Raw genomic sequence first — 21,432 nt, forward strand, 5'->3', positions numbered from 1 at the left:
GACTACGCTCACATGGACATCTGTAGTCTAGTAATTTGCCTTAATAGACAATAGTATAATTAAAGGTGTTTACGTGAAGTGCTTTCATGTAAGAGTTTCCTGTAATTTTGGGTGACTTTAACTGCAGTTCGGCAGTTTCACTTTCACTCATGAACATTTCATTCATGCCCCCGTGACAAACTGGGGTATTAGACGCAGATAAGGAGTAAGGACTGCTGAGAGTGTTATGGAATTTAATAACGCACACCGAATGGAAAGAAAAAAAACGCACCATGTGTTTGGTAATGGTTTACTCGAGGTGTTTACTTTAATAACTCCACTAATATCTCCATACTCCACATGTCTTCATTCCATTTCTGTTTAGTTCAGTAATGACTTTAGCCAGATTAAGGTGATTAAAATAAATAAATAAATAAAATAAAAAATGGCTGTTTGGAGCTAATGTAGGCCTACAGTTCAAAACTCATGTTTAACTGAGTAACCACAAGCACATCTTATTGAACATAATTTATTTTCATTACCAATTCTCATAGTAGAACAGTTTCTTAAGCAGTTTGTGATGCATTTTGGAAACAGGAGATGAGCCCCTGATCTAATGCGCCACCTGGCTTGAGAAACCAGTTCTCAAAGACTTACTTTTAATGTACATAAAATAGGTGCATACATGTGCATAAAAATAGGTGGATAGAAAACATAGCTACTGTTTGCATGTGCATTTTTATTTTTATTTAACAAACTTTTGTTTTTTTTATTAAATTTTTTTTTGCTATTACATTTTAAAAAAAAATTAAATGTATGTATAGTTTAATAAAAATATTATTCAGTTTTTATTTGCATTTACTATTTTTAGTTTGACTTTTACCAATATATATTTACATTTTGCAAAGTTTATTTAATATTATTTTACTCTGTACAATCGAAATTTATTGCAAATCCCTCAATAAGATTTTTAAATAAGAGTTTTTATTTTATAATTAGTATTTATTTATTTAATTATTTCTTTTAGCTTTACTTGGGACATTTATGACGATTTTATTTTTGTTACATATTATAAGAATATTCATAATATAATATAAACTATATAATGATAAAATACTTAATGTAAAATTAAATATTACAAATAATATATTATATTATACAACTAAAATATTTATATGATTTCCTTAATTTCTAAATTTTTTTTAATGATTTTCAGCCATTCTTAATAAATGTATCATATCTTATTGTGCCTCCCTGCTAGTTTTGAAACAACGAATACCCTTAAATGTGCGTTTTTTATTCAATGCTTGATGTGATCTTTATATCAGTTTTATATTTTCTAAACGCAAATTTAGTCACACTAGCTTATAGATATCCTTAAAACTAACAATCTAAAAACTTGATTTGAATTTTACATGAGCTTTAAAAAGATTAGAAGAGATGCTGAGATGCTCACCTGTCCAGTTTTGCAGCCAGACTCTTGCGCAGGCGCAGTTCTTCGCCGTACAGCTGTTTGTAGCGCTGTAGCTCTGATTGGCTGGAGTCTCTCTGGATCTGACTGTCCTGCTGCACACTGCGTGATCGACTTAGTTCCGCCTCCAGGTCTCTAATTCGCTGCTCCAGGTGAGCTCTCTGACTAGACTCATTGGCTGCTTTCATCTGCTCCAGAGCCTCCTGGGATGCCGCCTGAGTCTGAAACCACAGCATGTACAAAAACACAAGGATCAGATTTATACATGAACATTTTAGATTTCAAAATATGTAGCATAAATAAAATAATTTTTTAACTGAGTGTCTATAACGTTTTCATTTTAATTATTAAAATTAAATAATTAGCTAAATAGCATAATGCTATGAAATAATAACATGAAATAACAACAATAATAAAACAGTAAATAAAATCACTATAATTATCCTACTTGAATTATGTAATACATTTTAAAAACCAACATTTTGTCTTTATTTTGGCAATAACTGACAGACATATTAAAATTAATTAATTTATTAAAAACAAAATAAAATAAATGTGAAATTCTGTATGCATCTAAAAAATAACGAGTTTTTTTTTAAATAAAAACAACATGTTGTTTTTATAATATTTTATAAATAATTTGGACATTTATAGAGCTAAATATTACAGCCATTAAGTAAAGTTTATTAAAAATGTTTTTATATATTCACTCCAGACACTTAAAATGACAAATATATCTAAAGATTTAAAAAATACATTGTGTAAATTGACATTTACTTTAATACAATAACATACTTTAGAGATGTGTTATTAAAAACCTATTCATAAATAAAAATAAAAATGCAGTTCATTTGAAAAAGAAAATTTAAGAAAATGTACTCATATTCTTTGTTTAATAATTCAGAAGAAACAAGATAAGTTACAAAACATTGTAAAACAAAATTATAATACAATAAAATAAAACTAAACAAAGAAAAATAAAAAAAAATAAATAAATAAAATAAGTAAATAAAATTAAGTAAAACAAATGAAAAAAACAAAAAAACAAATACAAATACAAAATAAAAAAGTAAAATAAATTTTTTTTAAATAAAATAGAAAGTAAAACAAAATTAAAAATAAAACTAAATATAAAATAAATAATATAGAACAAAAAATAAAATAAAAAATGAAAACAAAGTAAAATAAAATAAAAAAGTGCAACAAAATATAAACAAATAAATTAATAAAATAAACATAAATAAATAAAACAAAGTAAAATTAAAAAATTAAGTAAAAAAATATAAAAAAATTATAAAAAAGAAAAAAGAAAACAAAGTAAAAGGAAAAAAAAGAATAAAAAGAAAAGAAAACAAAGTAAAAATATTTTTTTTTAAATAAAATAAAACAGTACTATAAACAATAAAAAACAAAGTAAAATAATTAAAATAAAAACAAAACACAGTAAAACAAAATTAAATAAAATGAAACAAAAAGTAAAATAAAAAAATAAAACGAAGTATAGTAAAATAAAACAAAGCAAAGTATGTAATGGTTATTCACTCAGGCCGTTGCACGGCAATAATACGGCCCTCTTCAGCGCAGATGCACAGTCTTATTTGTGTACCTGCAGGAACAGGTTGACCTCCTCCAGCTTGTGTCGGATCTCCTGTCGGGCTCTCTCCTCGGTGTCCCTGCGGTACTGCTCAGCCTGACTCTGATCCATGACTCCGGCCTCCAGCTGCCGGCGCAGAGACAACAGCTCGTCCTCCAGCTGCCTGCGCTCCGTCTGCTCCTGGCTGCGGCTGCGGCTCTTCAGCTTCTCCTTCAGCTGCTGGTTCACCTCCTCCAGCCGAGAGCAGCGCGACGCCTCTCGCTCCAGCTGACCCTGCAGATCATCCACCTGACGGAGTCACACAGCAGCAAAAAACACATTTGAGTGAGTTATGACACAAAACAAGTCTGTTAAACTGTAAATAATAAGTCAAGTCTTGTTGTTTTTTTAAAGTCTGCATAAACTGGAAACTGCGACCATTTTTTTACATTTCGTTTTGTGATATAGTCCCTAGAAAAACTGAATATTTAATAGACAGTAGAAAACAGTGGGCAGCGATGACTGTCGCTTTAAAATCAAATAAGACTGAGTTCTTTTCAAAAGAGGGCGGAGCTACAAACACCTATGAGTCAGCATAGTGGCAGATTCAAAAACATGCTATGTCCTATGCTAATGAGGGAGAGATGATCACTAGTGGGCGGGGCTTTCCCCCTCTAATGACACGTACAACTGGAGAATGTCAATCAAAGTGAACACACAAAGAAAGCCAAAACTAGAGTAGTCTAGTATCTTTATGTGTGTGTGTGTGTTATCTTCTAGCACTGTTTGAATGGCCACAGGTTGTAAATGTCTAAAGCTAAGCTGAGTTTGTACCCTGCTCTTCATTCTGCTGACGGAGCTCTCGGCCTCCAGACGATGGCTCACATCCGCTCTGAAGCTGCCCTGAGGAGAGTCCAGAGCTCCACCGCCCCCATCACGCAACTGCTTCTTAGCGGTCTTCAGCAGGGTCTTCAACCTGACACACACACACACACACACACACACACACACACACACACACACACACACACACACACACACACACACACACACATATATATATATACAAACAAACAAATACACACACACAACATGATTATGGAGGCATTCAGCAGTGTTATTGATGGAAACTATTTGAAAATAAAAACAAATAAATAAAAACATACATTCATTTGATAAAAAGCAAAAAGAATTTACAAAAAAAATACATGTTGGTTTTACAACTTAAAATAAAACTGAAAGAAAATTAATTAATTAATTAGTTCAAATGTGAAAAATAGAAGCTGTTTCTAAAATATACATTTTAGGTGCTGGTTAGAACATACTATGGAAAATAATCCTTCTATCTCGTTGCTTTTATGTAGAAGATGATTTAAATTAGCCTTTAAGCTCCGTTGTCAGGCACACTTCTGTTGATGTCGTCAATCTGGCAACCTATACTTGCGTGCGTTTTTATCCGGGAGTGCAATACCTAGTTCACCCACTGGGTGTCCAAGTCACATATTGCACCTTTAAACATGATAATTCAAGTGCCATTTAAAATAAAACTTATTTAACTTTAACTTATTTTTGATTCAAATTTAAGACATATTTCTGATCAAACAAAAACTTTAAGTTTATTTACAACTAAAACTGAAAAAAAATCTAATTAAAATGTTGAAGAAATATTGTATTTCCTAAATATGTTGTTTATTCTAATAATCATCCATAAAAACTAAAATAACCCTATTAAATACACTTTATAGCAAATATATAATCATAATAAATACTAGTATAATAATATTATGAAAATCAATACCAATTATATTCAATCCCCAAATCAATCAAGACATCAATCTCTCAAATTTGATTAACTCATCTCCAAAATTACAGAGATTTTTCCATTTAATAAGTTCTTCATGAATATAGTATATTTAGTATATTTGTATTCATAAGTATACTTATGGTATATAGTTGAAGTCAGAATTATTAGCCCCCCTTTGAATTTCTTTTTCTTTTTTTAATATTTTCCAAATGATGTTGAACAGAGCAAAGAAATGTTCACAGTATGTCTGATAATATTTTTTCTTCTGGAGAAAGTCTAATTTGTTTTATTTCGGCTAGAATAAAAGCAGTTTTAAATTTTTTAAACACCATTTTAAGGTCAATATTATTAGCCCCTTTAAGCTATATATTTTTTCCGATAGTCTACAGAACAAACCATCGTTATACAATAACTTGCCTAATTACCCTAACCTGCCTAGTTAACCTAATTAACCTAGTTAACCCTGTAAATGTCACTTTAAGCTGTATAGAAGTGTCTTGAAGAATATCTAGTCAAATATTATTTACTGTCATCATGACAAAGAGAAAATAAATCAGTTATCAGAGATGAGTTATTAAAACTATTATGATTAGAAATGTGTTGAAGAAATCTCTCCGTTAAACAGAAATTGGGGAAAAAAATAAACAGGGGGGCTAATAATTCATACTTCAACTGCATATAAAGTATATTTATATTCAATTATTTGTCCTGCCAAATATCCGACTTCTCTCAGAAATGCATCATTATTAAAATCTAGCATTCATAGTTTAATCTCAACATTTGGCTATATATAATTCTACAGCACTATAGCAGCAAAACAGCGAGTCCTCACAGAATTAAATGTGCGTCAGATTGTTTGCCCAAGCGTCTAGAAAGCCATGTGTCTCACAGATCTGCAAGCAGGAGGATCCGCACAGCCTCAAACACATCTACAGGTGCAGAGAGAGCCGCAGCGCTCGGGTCGAAGGTTAAAGAGTCACCTGTACATTTCTTTCTGGAGGTCTGTGTTTCTCTGCATCTCCTGCTCCAGACGAGTGTCCACAGACTTCTTCTGCTCCGACAGCTTCTTGGCCTTTTTCTTCTCGAGCTCCATCTGAGAGAGAGTAAAATAATGCAGTTTTAGCTTCCGTGTCTTCTTGTGTGAAATGAACAGTGTTGGGGAAAAACTATATAATATTTATATATATTTATATATAAATAAATAAACAAAAAATATATAATATTAGTCACACTTTATATAATAAACAGTAATATTTTTAAGTAGATAAATGTGTTACTTGGACCCTTTTTAAAGGGGGCCTATCATGCCTATCATCCCCTTTGAGTATGTATGTGAAGATTGAACTTGATATACCACACAAATACACTCTCTGAAACTGCCCCTTTTAGGCTTTGATCAGAATTGTGGCATTTTGGTGACTGTCGCTTTAAATTCAAATAAGATTGTGCTCTTTTGCAAAAGAGGGTGGAGCTACACAGCAGATTTAAAACTCTAACGGTTGACGGCTGCTTCTCACTCAGGGCTGTTTATGCTAATGAGGGAGAGATGGTCACTAGTGGGTGGGGCTTTCTCCCTCTGATGACACGTACAAACGGAGAATCAAGTCTGATGTTAAACAATAGAATTAATACATTTTTACCATTAGAAGCAGGTTATATTCACACACTGCTGAACATAAAATTGATTTTTGTATAATAGCTCCCATTTAAGGAATGTAATGTGAAAGTATGGGTTGTTATTTTTCCATTTAAATATACATTTTTAATGAGTAAGATAAGAATATCCTATTAATTTGGTACTTTTCTTACCCAACACTGAAGAGACCTAATACTTTACATAAAATACTGTTTTAAATGTTTTTAAATTTAAAAAATACAGTAAAAATTGCTAAATATTTTTTTAATTTAAAATAACTCTTTTCCAATTGACCATGTTTTAGAATGTAATTTATTATTGCGATGCAAAGTTGAATTTTTAGCATGATTTCTCAATTTTTTAGTGTCACATGATTCTAATTATTCGAGCTGCCGTTTAAGGGTTGTTGCGCGTTTCTGGCACCTGATTGGTCAGTTCTCCTTTCTCTTTCTCCAGCTCAGAGAGGCGGAGTCCCAGTCTAGAGCGACTCTTTAGCTCCTCCTCCCACAGCGCCTGTGAGTCCTGGGCATTATGGGAAAGCATACTCTGCTTCTGCACCTGAAACAAACCAACAACACTGTTTATATCCTATGTCTTCAGAATACCAGCACATGAGCATGATCAAGATGTAAAACGCTAATTTTATACAGTTCAATAAAAAATAAGTAAATGTTAGCGATTCCTTTCTAAGAGTAGTGTTTCCTTCCTGAACGAATCTGTTTTTGAACAAATCATTTGAGTCAATGAATCAGTGGTATAGTCATAAAACTTTTTAATCAATGATTCAGTGAATCACACATTAAGACTGGAAATTGTCGCCACCTACTGGCAATTTAGTTTTAAATGAAACCCTTGTGTGCTGTTGGGGATGTTTTTGCGTATTAATTTGGCCAACAACTTTCAGCACATGAAATGATTTTCAGTGACAAAATTTATTTTAAAAACCATTTTGGGAAATTGCTTTCAAAAATTTAACAATACACTGGGCAAATTGACTACACTTTCGTTATGTTGGTGGCTGTTTTTACCCTATTGACTTCTATTATAATCACATTTTTTAATAGCAAAGCCATGACAATGAGGCAAACACAGCCATGAACATAACGAAAGGGTAGTCAATTTGAACAATACACAAGGGTTAATCATGGATGATGCACCTAAAACAGCACAAACACATACTTTACAGCAAAACATTATTTAATTATAATCAACCAACCAACCCAAATCCCCCAAATATCGAAATATGAACTAAAATGAATGTGAAAGTCGAAAATATGAAAATCTTTTGGAGCTCAATGGGATGCATGTTTTGTACCTCTCGGTTGAGCTGCTCTTCTAGCGTCATCTTACTGCTCTGCAGGTTTGTGACCAGATCCTCCAAACGATTCCTGACCTGAAAACATCCAGAAGACATCAGTAAACAACAGGTCCTTGCATCATTCCGATCTAAATCTACTTTAAACACTTCAGATCCCAGAAACCAGAGAAATAGTTTTACAATCGAACACCAGCACAACAGAGAAAACACCCGATTACTAACCCAACTAGAGAACAGCATAAGGGATGCACCAATAAGGAATTTTAGTATACCGATATACTGATAGCCGATATATTTGCCAATTAATATTACAGATATTTTATACATTTAATATTTACATATATACAGTTGAAGTCAGAATTATTAGCCCCCGCTGAATTATTAGCCACCGTTTATTTTTTTCCCCAATTTCTGTTTAACAGAGCAGATTTTCTTCAACACATTTCTAAACATAATAGTTTTAAAAACTCATCTCTAATAACTGATTTATTTTATCTTTGTTATGATGACAGTAAATAATATTTGACTAGATATTTTTCAAGACACTTCTATACAGCTTAATGTGACATTTAAAGGCTTAATTAGGTTAACTAGGCAGGTTTGGGTAATTAGGCTAGTTATTGTATAACAATGGTTTATTCTGAAGAAGCTACTATCGTTAAAATATAGCTTAAAGGGGCTAATAATATTGACTTTAAAATGGTTTTAATTTTTTTTAAATGCTTTCATTCTAACCAAAATAAAACAAATAAGACTTTCTCTATTTGAAAAAATATTATCAGACATACTGTGAAAATTTCCTTGCTCTGTTAAACATCATTTGGGAAATATAAAAAAAAATGAAAAAAAAATGAAAGGGAGGCTTATAATTCTGACTTCAAACTGTGTGTGTATATATATATATATATATATATATATATATATATATATATATATATATATATATATATATATATATATATATATATATATATATATATATATATATATATATAGTTTATTTTCTGCATGATTGGAAAACCAATATATACAGTGAATAACAGATTGATATATTTACAGATAAATATAAAAAAAATATATATTTTTAAATATATATTAAATAAATATTAACTGAAAGATATTTATTTAATATTTATAAATATTTTTTTTCTCTGTATGTTTGGAAAAACAAAAGGCAAACATATACAGTGAATAAATTATCAATATATTTGCAAATAAATATTGAAAAAAAAACTACAATATATTTAATAAAAATATGTAATATATTCATTTAATATATATTGAATAAATATGAATTAAAATAAACATTTATTTAATACTTATAAATATGATTTTTTTCTGCATGATTGAAAAAACAAAAGGCAAAAACATACAGTGAACAAATAGATATATTTGCAGATAAAAATGTGCTATATGTTTATTAAAAATATACTATATATTAATTTAATATATATTAAATAAATATTAATAAAATAAATATTTATTTAATATTTCTAAATGTAAATTGTTTTTCTACATGATTGCAAAAACAAAAAGCAAAGACTATTAAATCAACTAATATTTTCTCTGGCAACTTTTATGTAAATAAAATATACTGCTTGACTATTTTAATAATAATAATAATAATAATAATAATAATAATAATTATTATTATTATTATAATTATAATAATTATTATTATTATAAAGCGACTAATTCACTAAACATTAACCAAAACCAAAATATCAGTGAAATAATAAAACTGTGTCAGACAGTGAAAATAATACGTAAAAGAATCTGCTAATTTAGTTATTGGACTGATAACAACAGCAACAATAATAATAAAAATAATTAATTAAAAAAATTAAAATAAACCAATCACATTTATATCAATATGTTGTAAATAAATAACAGTTATCGGCTGATATTGATACATTGTGCATCCCTAAACAGCAATAAAGAGTTATTTGTTTATTTCGAGTGTAAGATTTGAAGTCAAGAAGAGCTGTAAATCAGTAAAGAAAGATCACCCAATTAAGAAAACTGCTAGAAATCACAGACTGATGTTAGATACCAACCCCGTCTCCAGCTGCTGAGCCTGAGAGCTGTGGAAAGAGCGACTACAGCATGAGTTTACATTCTACTCTCCGACTGACTCTTTCTGCACTGCTGTATTTACTGAATACTGGGAAGATCGGGGGATGTAAGTGGTAAAAAACGCAGCTCTGTCTGGATTAATGTGTAAATGTAGCATTATCGGTTGAGTCGGGACGCTTCAGAAGTGTTAAAAGAGTGATGTTTTGAAAGGACTCACCGCTGCTCCCTCTGTTACGCCCTTCTGGAGTGTCTCGATGCGGTTGGTCTGCTGTTTGGCTGTAGCCTCTAGTCTGGCGTTCTCAATTTCTAACCTGATGGCGTATCGATGAGTTGATCGATGAAAAACACAAGTACAGAGAATTTAATTTGCAGCAATAACTGCACAATACACAAATGCAGTTAGCAACATTTTTATGACACTGAAATCTTATTATGTTTTTAATTATAAATTAACATATTAGAGCTGAAAATCTTTGCCCGAACCCAACGGAACCTGACGGGACCGGGCTTAATTTCTATCATTTTAGACAGGGTCGGGCCTGGTTTGGGCTTTCCCAAAGTCTACGGTATTGTTCGAACACTGGCTTTATGTATGTACCTAGGCCTATTTAGAGTGCTGAGATGTTACGATGTGACAGAGGACTTATTTTATTTCTTAGTTCTAACTTCTTAGTGGCCTATACGTTTGTTATGAATAAATTATGTTAAACACATATAAACGATTAATTCTTGAACAAAGGCAAGAGAGCTGTGTACATGTGCACATTTAAATAATGTCAGGCTGTAAATGGGTTCGGGCTTTTATAAAGCTGTCAATAAAATGTACTTGTCGTGCTTGGGCCCTATCGGGATTATTACTGATTACAAAAAAAAAATTGTAGATTTTTAAAATAAATTACATGTATACAGGAGTAAATATGTAAACAATTTAATATTTTATGCAATCACTACATTTGCAAATATAATGCATATAATAATTATAATGGGCGAAGCAGTGGCGCAGTAGGTAGTGCTGTCGCCTCACAGCATCAAGGTCGCTGGGTCGTTGGTTCGAGCCTCAGCTCAGTTGGCGTTTCTGTGTGGAGTTTGCATGTTCTCCCTGCCTTCACGTGGGTTTCCTCCGGGTGTTCCGGTTTCCCCCACAGTCCAAAGACATGCGGTACAGGTGAATTGGGTAGGCTAAATTGTCCGTAGTGTATGAGTGTGTGTGTGAATGTGTGTGGATATTTCCCCAGAGATGGGTTGCGGCTGGAAGGGCATCCGCTGCGTAAAAACTTGCTGGATAAGTTGGCGGTTCATTCCGCTGTGGCGACCTCAGATTAATAAAGAGACTAGGCCGACAAGAAAATGAATGAATGAATAATAATTATATTTATTTTAATGCAATACTCATAAACAAAACCTTAATATTGTATAATAAATGACCACTGAAAAATGTAAACCGAAATCTAAAAAAAATATTTACAATTCGTATAAAACTGAGCAAAATAAATAAATCAAATATTTACAAAAGAATGTAAACATATTTACATTTACATTCATATTTAATTTGATAATTTGCTAAATTATTTAACTGATAAACATACAGATTATTATGAATACATTTTTATAATTTTCCAAAACCAAATAGCATGAAATAAATTACATTACTGAATTATTTACATATGACCACAAATATATTAATTTTATTAATATCATTTAACTTTTTTTTTTACTATTTAATCTTTTTAAATATTTAAATATAATATGCAAATAACTATTTTACTGAAATAAATACAAATAAACATACAAATATTCTGTATCTTAACAGTATACAATCAATTACAAAAAGTGTGTATACCCCCACAACCATATAAACACAACTACGACAAGGTATTAATTCCTTTTATATGCTATATTTATAACAAATATGTGTACACAACAACATTAATGCTTGTAGTTTGACTTGTTGAAGTAAATGAAGTGAACAATACCTCTGCACGGCCTCCTCCAGCTGTCTGATGGTCTGCTCTTTGCCTGCAGATGCAGAGAGCGCCTCCTCCAGTTTGTGAGCGTTACTGCAGGCCTCTCGCTCTTTATCATCCAGAGAGCTCTTCAGCTGAGCAATGCGTCTCTCAGCCTGCACGTATGTTTCCTCAGACTCCTGCAGCTGCACATCAACACAAACCACCAGAATATATACTGATCTGTAGTAACTCTACTGATAAATGTAATGAATGGACGAGTATGCTTGCTGTAACTGATTATTGATTATACAGGTGAAGGCCAAATGTGTAATTTTAAGAGAAGTTTCATAAACTAATTTCGAAAGGAGCACGTGAGATGATTGAGGACAGCTGGATTCTCATCCGTAATCAGTAATAATCCAATCAGATCGACCCAAGTACATAATAAATAGACCGATTTTACCCTACTCCCTTATCTTTGTTTTGGAAGAATCCCCCCGTAAAATTTCACAGAAGGCCTCATAGTTTTAATTTCCACCGTTTATTTTTCTTCAGTGTCATCTTGGTACAGGTTAATACAGCTTGTACAATCTGATTGGACAGTTTTCAGGAAGTGTGTAAGTAGATTAATGCGCACCTTGCTCTTCAATCTGTCCATGTCCTTGAGAGTCCGTGTCTTCTCCTCCTCCAGATCATTACGGTAGCGCGTGTTGACCTCCAGAGAAGCTTCACACATCGACAGTTTCTTTAGACAGTCGGCCAGTTCCTGCTGCAGCTGGCGAAGTGAAGCCTACAAACACACACACGCGCACACACACGCACACACACACACACACGCACGCACGCACACGCACGCACGCACGCACGCACGCACACACGGACAAACAAAAACTCTGTCACTCTAATCATCTACCTATTATTTTACATTATTTTATACATTTAATAACACCGGTACATTGGTTCATTTTTATAAAGCATCTGCTATTTTTATTTTTTATGTGCACTTAATTGGTTTGGTTTTTTTAGAAATATGCATGATTAAAATATATTATAAAAAAAATAATATTAATTAAATTCAAAGAATTTTCAATTCATTTTCATTCCATATAATATTAACAGACAAAAACTATTCCGCAATTAATAATTTATGAAATTCACAAATTGAAATATAAAAAAAATTATATTTATATTAATTTAATATGAATAATATACAGTGATTACAATGACTAGTATATGCCACATACCCCAAACCTCATGTGTTATCAGTAATTAGATTACTGAACACAATAAATATATTTATAAAATTACAATATTGAATTTTACAATTTTTAACTCATAAAATTAATTTTCCTACTTCCACTAGGGCATCTATTAACAAAACAAAATGAAAACCGGGAATGAAGTGAAAACAATAATGAAACAAAACCAGAAACTAATACCAGAAACTAAACGAAAACAGGAAATGAAACAAAAACCAGAAACGAACAACAAAAACCAGAAATGAAACAAAAAAAAGCAAATGAAATGAAAACTGTAAATGAAACAGAAAGCGGAAATGAAAACCAGGAAAAAAACAAAAACTAAACAAAAAACAGAAAAGAAATGAAAACCAGAAATGAACAATAACTAGAAACGAAACAAAAACCAGAAACAACAAACAAAATACAAAAATAAAAAAAACAAATTAAATGAAAGTCGAAAACGAAATGAAAACCAGAAACAAAAAACGCAAATGAAACGAAAACCAGAAATGAAACGAAAACTGGAAATGAAACTAAACAAAAACCAGAAACTAACCAAAACGAGAAACGAAATGAAAACAAGAAATGAACAAAAACCGGAAACAAAACGAAAGGAAAACCAGAAACAAAAACAAAACTGGAGCGAAAACCGGTAAAAAGTAAATAAAATAAAACAAAACAATAATACAATAATACAATAAGTGAAAGACAATAAACAAACAAAAATATTGCTGCTATTCATTATTATTAGTAATAATAATAATAATTATTATTATTATTATTATTATTAAGTTTTAAAAGTTTTTTTTTAGATAAATTTGACATTTTATTGACATTTCTATTTTAATAGCTCATTTCTTGTTTTCTGAAAATGCTGTCTATTATTGACCCAAGATGATTTTATTCGCTTACAGTGGACACAGTGAATATATGAATATTTAAAAAGTAAAAAAAAATAAATCAATAATCTGCATGTCTGTACCTCTCGGTCCGCCTTCTCCTGCTCTAGTTTATAGTTCTGCTCTCGGATCTCGCTGTTGCTCTTTGCCAGTTCTCGGCTTCTCTCCTCCACCAGATGAACTCTCTCCTCTCCATCCGCTCGCAACTGGTTGAGCATTTCGGCGAAGTTTTGATGCACGTCGGTGACGGCCTTGTCTTTAGCCGAGCCCTTGTTGAGCGCCTCCTCCAACTGCTGTCGTAGCAGTGCGGCTTCACTTTGAGCCTGAGCTAATCTCTCCTGCATGGCTTCATGTTTAGCGCCGGCGCGACTCGTCTGATCTCGTTCGTTTAACACTGTAGCCTCCAGCTCTTTTAGTTTGGAAAGCGCCTGGTCTTTTTCTCGGGCTAGAGTCTCTAGTAGGACGGCTTTCTCTGCGAGGGTTAGTGCATTACGGTGACACTCGTTTTCGAAGCTGTTTGCTCGCGCCTCAGACTTGCTGAGCTTCTGGGACAGAGATTGGATGGTGTCGCGTTGCGTGCCAGACTCGAAGATGTGCTTTTCCTGCATGCGCTGGTGCTCCTCGCGGTCTCGCTGGAGGGAGCGCTCGGCTTCTGTCCGTGAGGCCTGAGAAGATAAAATAATGACAGGCAAGTGGTTAACAGTTTCTCGTAAGATTTTGTATTATTATGCATTAATCCGCTCTTGGATGTAAATAAGCTTTGACCCATTTTTAGTGTATAAAATCAACAAAAAGTATTTAAAGTTAATTCATTTTTTTCCGCTTTTCCGGGGCCAGGATATGGGGGCAGCAGTCTCAGGAGAGAACCCCAGACTTCACTCCCCCAGACACTTCTTCCAGCTCCTCCGGGGGGGATCCTGAGGTGTTCCTAGGCCAGCTGAGAGACATAGTCCCTCCAGCGTGTCCTGGGTCTTCCCCAAGGCCTCCTCCCGGTGGGACATGTCTGGGACACCTCCCTAGGTAGGCGTCTAGGATGCATCAAAAACAGATGCCCGAGCCACCTCAGTTGGCGTATCTCGATGTGGAAAAGCAACGGCTCTTTTCCGAGTTCCTCCAGGGGGATAGAACTCCTTATCCTATCTATAGGGGTGCGCCCTGCCACCCTATGAAGGAAACTCAACTCGGCCGCTTGTATCCAAGATCTTGCCCATTCGGTTATGACCCAAAGCTCAAGACCATAAGTGAGGAAAGTATATTAACTGGTAAATCGAGAGCTTTGATTTCGGCTCAGCACCTTCTTTACCACGATGGACCGGTACATTGACCGCATTTCTGCTGCCGCTGCACCAATCCACCTATCTTTCACAGGACTTTAATGGTTCCCAAAACTGAACCCACAGTAAACAGGAGTCTGACCTGACATCTCTCTGCCTCCTGTATGGCGGCCTGCAGTCGTGCTCTGCCAGCTTCAGCCTCAGCCTCCAGCTGCTGCCTCGTCTGCCTCTCGTGCTCCAATTTAGCACTGAGGACGGAGCATTCGGCCTTCAGTGCGCTCAGCTGCCCGTTATACTGGAAGACAGTCTGGGCCAGGGCCTCCTCGCTTAGCTTCATGTCTCTGCGGGCATCCTCCAGTCTCTCCCGCAGGGTGTCTCTGTCCTCCGCCAGCCGAGACTCATCCTGCCGACTCTGACACTGCAAGCGCTCCAGCTCGGCCCGAGCACCGCTCAGCTCATCCTGAAGCGTGCGGTTCTGCAGCATTAGCTCTCGCTCGCGGTCTGATGCCTCGGTTAGCTGGGACATGGCCTGCGTACAACATCAGTGATAAAAATCAGCATAGATTAAAATTAGGAATGACTCCTTTCCAAAGTTCACATTCTAAGACAAATGTCAAATTCCCAGACTTTTCACTGACCTTCATTGACTTAAAAAGATCAGCCCTTCTGTTGAAAGGCACACTCCAACATCAGCTTTATTTTAGAGATTTAGTGAAGGTGGGTAAATTTGGACGCATAGGAGTTGAACAATGCAATTTACAGAATTCTAAGGGCTGGGACACACTAAAGGCTGATATAAAGTTTGTGTCGCGTGTACGCGGATGGTCCGGTGCAGCCTTCACACAGTCACATACCCTTCGCCAAGACCCTGACGTGCACCTCTCAAAACTGTAACTGCACGTTGCAACGATACATAGCGCAAGCTTTGTGATTGGTCGGCTTGATAGCATTGACAAGTGTGGGTGGGGCCGATAGCTGCTGGAGAGGAGCAAACCTGTTAACGCAAGTGTTTACCAAGTGTCGAGTCCCATAGAGGAGCTCCGGATTAGGGGTGTCAAAATTAATTGTTTCTTCGGTGCACCGCGATGCAGACGCGAACAATTCTGTATCGGTTCAGTAATAATCATAAGCGGTTATTATGTACTGACGTCATTTATCTCCTATGCGCTCTGTCGCGAGGGAGGTGAGCGGGAGTATTTACAACACTCAGACAACTCAGGGCCGGCCCGTGGCATAGGCACCATAGGCATATGCTAAGGGTGCTGTACATCCAGGGGGCGCCAGAAATGAGCACAGTTCAGTTGGTTTTGTTTTCGATTTTCCTGACACACATTCAGTTATAAACGGCAATAACTCAAAAACCTCTCACACTAAAAAGATCTAAAGCGCGTTTCCTACAAAAAGACAAAGCTGGTTATGTTTCACAGCTGTCTTTCTTTTTTTTTTTTCGCTCGACATTACGACCACTGCGCCGTTTAAGCCCTCGCAATATGTGTTTAGCCGGGAGAGATCGCGCTGAGAGGAGCTCTCAGTAAGGGACCGTCAGAAAAGTGCTTTCTGCTCCGCTCAGTGTGAGCTCTCCCTGTTGCGAGGCCTTAAGTGTGTGTATGTGTGTTTGTTTGTTTGTTTGTTTGTTTGGTGCTGTCTATGTTTGTGTATGTGTTTGAATGAGAGACAGTGTGGTGCTGTGTTTATACAGACAGCTTGTTATAGCCTCCCCCCTAAAATACAACACTGTATATGGAATGCATCATCAATGCACCGTGATGTAGCGAGATATCGAATTCAACCGAATCGAAGCCATGATAATCATAACCGAACCGAACCGTGAGACAGTATAGGTTCACACCTCTACTCCAGATGGATACTTTTATTATGTGTTTACTTTATGATTAAAGTTGTTGCATATTTGCTGGGTCCCGTCCCTGAATGAGCGAGATTAAGCTACTTGTACAGGAGGGTAGCATTACAGGTAGAAACTCGTACAGGTAGAAACTAGACACAGAGGAACATCGAAACCCCATTGTCGGCTAGCGTTTCAGATGTGTGATTGCAGAGCAATATAAACAGAGTGCAGAAGTATAAATACACGGCTACGTGCAAGGCAGGGTTATGACGATCACTCAATGCAGAAGTATAATTTAGCCTTAAGCTGACGCCAAAGTACTAGTGGTGATGAAAATCAATTGTCTGGACCAAAAAGCTGTGCATAAACACCAAACGGACAACAGCCCACTGAAACGAGAGTGCATGTTGTGTGCCTGCTTGAAAAGATGTGTATATCTGCACCCGCAGGGGGCAGTAGTCGGCACTCTCATTGAACACAGGAAAACATTTAGCACCATTGTAACAGTACTTGTTACTCACCTTGGAGGGATTAGCTCTTGCAAATATGTCCTATAAAGTAATAATTTACAAATAATTGAGAAATGTAGTGAAATTACAGCTGACATCTTTGTGTTCCTTTTTGACTTGGATTGGGTAAATCTTTTAAAGTTTTTGTTCTCGCACTCTGATTCGTTGCTTAATAACCAACCAGAGCGCTCTCTTCAGTGGAACCCTAACCCAATTCTACATGCTAAATCAGGTAAACCAGTTGTAACGTTACCCCAACAAGATCCGCACACTAGCCGAACTGATGGCCAACCACTGGTTCGTCGCAGCCTTAAAATCACATAAGGGTTAATTTCCACAATCTATAATAAGCAGTTGTTTTGAGCTCTGAATACACACAAAACAACCACAGAGAGTATTTTAACAGGTACAGGAATTGCTGGTTAACAAGTGGAGAAGGAACAAAAATGTCACTAAGAAAATATCCTAATAATAGGCAATATGTAAATGAATAAAAAAACATGGTATACAAAAATTAACATTTTGAAAATGGAAAGCATAACGTAAAATGACAAACAAAAAATCCTGATATTACATGACATGGACAACAAAAATATAAAACTCCTCGACTTACAATCTCTGCAATAAACCTTTTCAAATTCCATGATATGCCAGGACGTGTGAAAACCCGGTTTGAAATGACGCAGTATGCCGTTTGATTGCACCCGAGTGATTGGCTGAATGACACAGTAAGTTAATGCAGGTCATCAGGACAGAGCTTGGATATCTGACCAATCACGTGTCAGCAAACAGGATTAGAGCAGGGCTTCAGGGAGCAGATCTGCAGACTGTGTTTTAGCTCACTGCTTATATGATGTAAGCCTAAATCATCAAGTTCATGCATTTGATTGTACTGTATCTGAAATACGTAAGGAGAACAGAGAATACACATGACAGCAGTACCTCATTGCTCTTGTTGAGGTTTCGCAGGTTCTCCTCTTCAATGTCCTGCTGTTTGCGCAAATGGTTGTTGAGTAGCTCCTCCTGCAGGGCACGAGTGCTGCGCTCATGGGACAGGAGACGCTGAGACTCATCTCTGTCCTCCTCAAGCTAAACACACAAACACACACTCTATAACCCCTTTCACACAGTAATACCGGTAATGTCACAAGCATTAGCTGGAGTATCCACCAGACTAGAGGGCACTCCAGCTATATGTACACTCCGCTAGCTATTCACCCGGACAACACTTCCCAACATGCTTTGCATCTCACAGCTGAAGTGGTTTACCGATGGACACGGATTACAATGACACATTACTCACACTATTTAAGCACCACACTCTGGGAATTCGATTTTGGGATATTGGCTGAATCCGAAATCACCTATAGTAGGTGCTACATTTGTATTAGAATTTACGACATGGCCATTAGAAAAGTGTTCTATATGGTATGAATGCGAGTAGTATGAAGGGAACTCGGACGTACTACATCCGCCATTTTGTCATTATCACATGACCTACCCATGTCATTTGAGTCGCTTCACTCCCATTCACAAATTCTCCCATGTTTCATTAAAAGTTCAGGACACCCTGGAGAACTTTTTTTTTATATATTAACAGATGTGTGTGTGTGTTGAGCATCAGTTAAGGCAATGTTAGCACCTGTCAGCTTTAATTGTGGGGAAAACTGAATAATTTTGAGCTTTTGTCAGCTAATTTCAGCTTCCGGGTTTAAAATGATTTTTGGGGCGGGATCAAAATCGGCGACGTACTGCAGTACTGCAAGTGCAATGATGACGCGTCGGTTTCTCATTATTATTCAAAGCGGAGTTTCCTTATCCTATGAGAAGAGCCGGCTGCTTAATTATTCATGAGAGCACGACAGCACATGCTTTCCGAAGGCAAGACAGACGCAGATCTGCCAGACCAGTGCCAAGCTCAAGCTGTGAGACACGGACCCACGGCACGCAGTAGCCGTTTATGAAGGCTCGTATGTGTTTGCTTCCATGATCCACGGGGTTTGTTGCATGTGTTTCCCCGCGATCTTGTCAGGGCTGATACAGCCAAGCTGTGTGTGTGATGCAAGCATTTTTGTCAGGAGAGCAGCACGAGAATTGGAGAATGGCGGACGTTGTCTTGTATCAGGAGTTCATTCACATTCAGACACATCGCCGTGCTGCTGTGTTTGCCTAAATCCTCCAGATTACCAGCAGGACTAATGGTTAAAATAGACAGGTCAGGAGACCTGCTGCACCGAGTCTGCATTTAGATCTATGGTTCAGACCCGGGGATTGAGGGAGAAGTCCTCATTTATAGTGTATATATGAACACGATTATCTTTATAATGATATAAATTGTGGTTTTCTGTATATGAAATTACGAATAACAAATGTAGCAGGGCATTAAATTACTGTTTATTAATTTGCATTTTAACTTTGTAAACTATAAACTCATGCGTCTCCTCATGGTTCGTCTCAATTTGTGAGCTAACTGACTACAACCAGTTTTTCGCTCCCCTTCTGGCCACGCCCACTACTGCAATATGCTCCACGCCCATTAATCATGCATCTTTTGAAAAAATTCTGAAGTAGACTTTAACCGAAAGTGGGGGGGTGTCATGGCCCTTTAAGGAATAGAGTAGCCATCAGATGAGCACTTCAAAATCTCGCCGGTAGTAGTTGGTTATCCAGGTACTTCTCGCATACTGTTTTTCTAATACTATGAATTCAGACATACTACCCGGCTCGCATATGGTTTTTAGCGTACTATATAGTATGAAAATATGCGATTTCGGACGCAGCGCTTGATTGTGGGATGTTGTCTCTTGTTTGCTAATTGTTCGGCTTCAGCCTGGTTTGATTTGCGTCTTCCTGTTTTTGGATGATGATTGCTTTCAATGCCTGTTTTATTGGTTTACGCTTTTTGAATTGCCCCTGTTGTTGCCGTCCGCTCCTTTTGACCAATGCCTGTACGATCATCCCTATTTAATTAATCAGCTGCATTTGGAACTTTTACCCCTTTGTATGCTCTTCTACAATACTGGTAAATTGCTGTAAAATTACCAGAACGACTTTTATAATTAATAAACAAAAAAACACGCTTTTCACACAGATAATGTCATTGTTTTATGTTTTTTTTTTTGCATAAGAAAAAACAGACACATCTGTTTGAAAATACGGGTAAATTCTGTGACATCATTACCAAGAAATGATCTCTAAATGGCTGCGCTTGTATTTGTGAACATGGAAGGGTAAATGCAGTCAGACTTTTTGTTGATGGAGTGATTTTTGGTTCGAACTTTCGCATTTATGCAGCTGCTTTTGTTGCGAAGGCACAATCATGCTTCCCAGACAAGATGTGCATGGCAAAAGCAGCCTTGCTCAAGCGTATTTGTAATATCGGCAGCAAAAAACAAAAAGAAAAAAACAGATGAATACACATACGGTTACACAGACGTTTTTCCATTCCGATAGGTTACTTCTCCAATGTTTTTCCTCTCATTATGGCAAACAAATATTCTGGTATTGCTAGGAAAGCCCTGTTCACAATTTACCTCTATTTCACCAGTAATTTTCCAGGACGTCTGTAAGTGTGATACAGGAGGGATTCTGCAGTTTCACCAAGTCAAATTTAAGACTTTTAAAGACATTTTAAAGACCATTTTGAATTAAATTTCAGACTTCTACAGAGCAAAACGCTACAGATTTTTTTTCCCTAATGGTCGGAAAATATTTTTACTTGCTCCATTAAAATTAAAACTTAAGTTATTTCATAGCCAAATATTTTAAATAATGTGTCAAAACAAGCAAACTCTAGTTATATATACAGTTGAAGTCAGAATTATTAGCCCCCTTTTGAATTTTTTTTACTTTTTAAAATA

At 35.7% G+C, this 21,432-nt stretch overlaps 1 protein-coding gene across 57 annotated transcripts in view; it reads right to left on the bottom strand.

The window, feature by feature from the left end:
- aard (alanine and arginine rich domain containing protein) overlaps nt 1-21,432 on the bottom strand; it is a 76,800-nt gene that overhangs the window by 10,349 nt on the left and 45,019 nt on the right. For 31 of the 57 annotated variants that reach the window (XR_015525601.1, XR_015525593.1, XR_015525598.1 and 28 more), the window contains 13 exon segments: nt 18,515-18,661; nt 15,360-15,746; nt 14,027-14,608; nt 12,441-12,593; nt 11,831-12,006; nt 10,075-10,168; nt 9,839-9,865; nt 7,779-7,856; nt 6,887-7,021; nt 5,808-5,920; nt 3,858-3,999; nt 3,057-3,332; nt 1,436-1,671 (listed from right to left, as the gene is read on the bottom strand). Coding sequence is in view for 41 of the 57 variants with exons in the window: in NM_001442372.1 (NP_001429301.1) it covers nt 1,436-1,671; nt 3,057-3,332; nt 3,858-3,999; nt 5,808-5,920; nt 6,887-7,021; nt 7,779-7,856; nt 9,839-9,865; nt 10,075-10,168; nt 11,831-12,006; nt 12,441-12,593; nt 14,027-14,608; nt 15,360-15,746; nt 18,515-18,661 (2,546 nt within the window). In the remaining 16 variants the exon portion in view is untranslated. 57 annotated transcript variants of the gene reach the window in all.

Source organism: Danio rerio, chromosome 25, assembly GCF_052040795.2.
Source record: "Danio rerio strain M-AB ecotype USA chromosome 25, GRCz13ab, whole genome shotgun sequence".
Classification (NCBI taxonomy): Eukaryota; Metazoa; Chordata; class Actinopteri; order Cypriniformes; family Danionidae; genus Danio; species Danio rerio.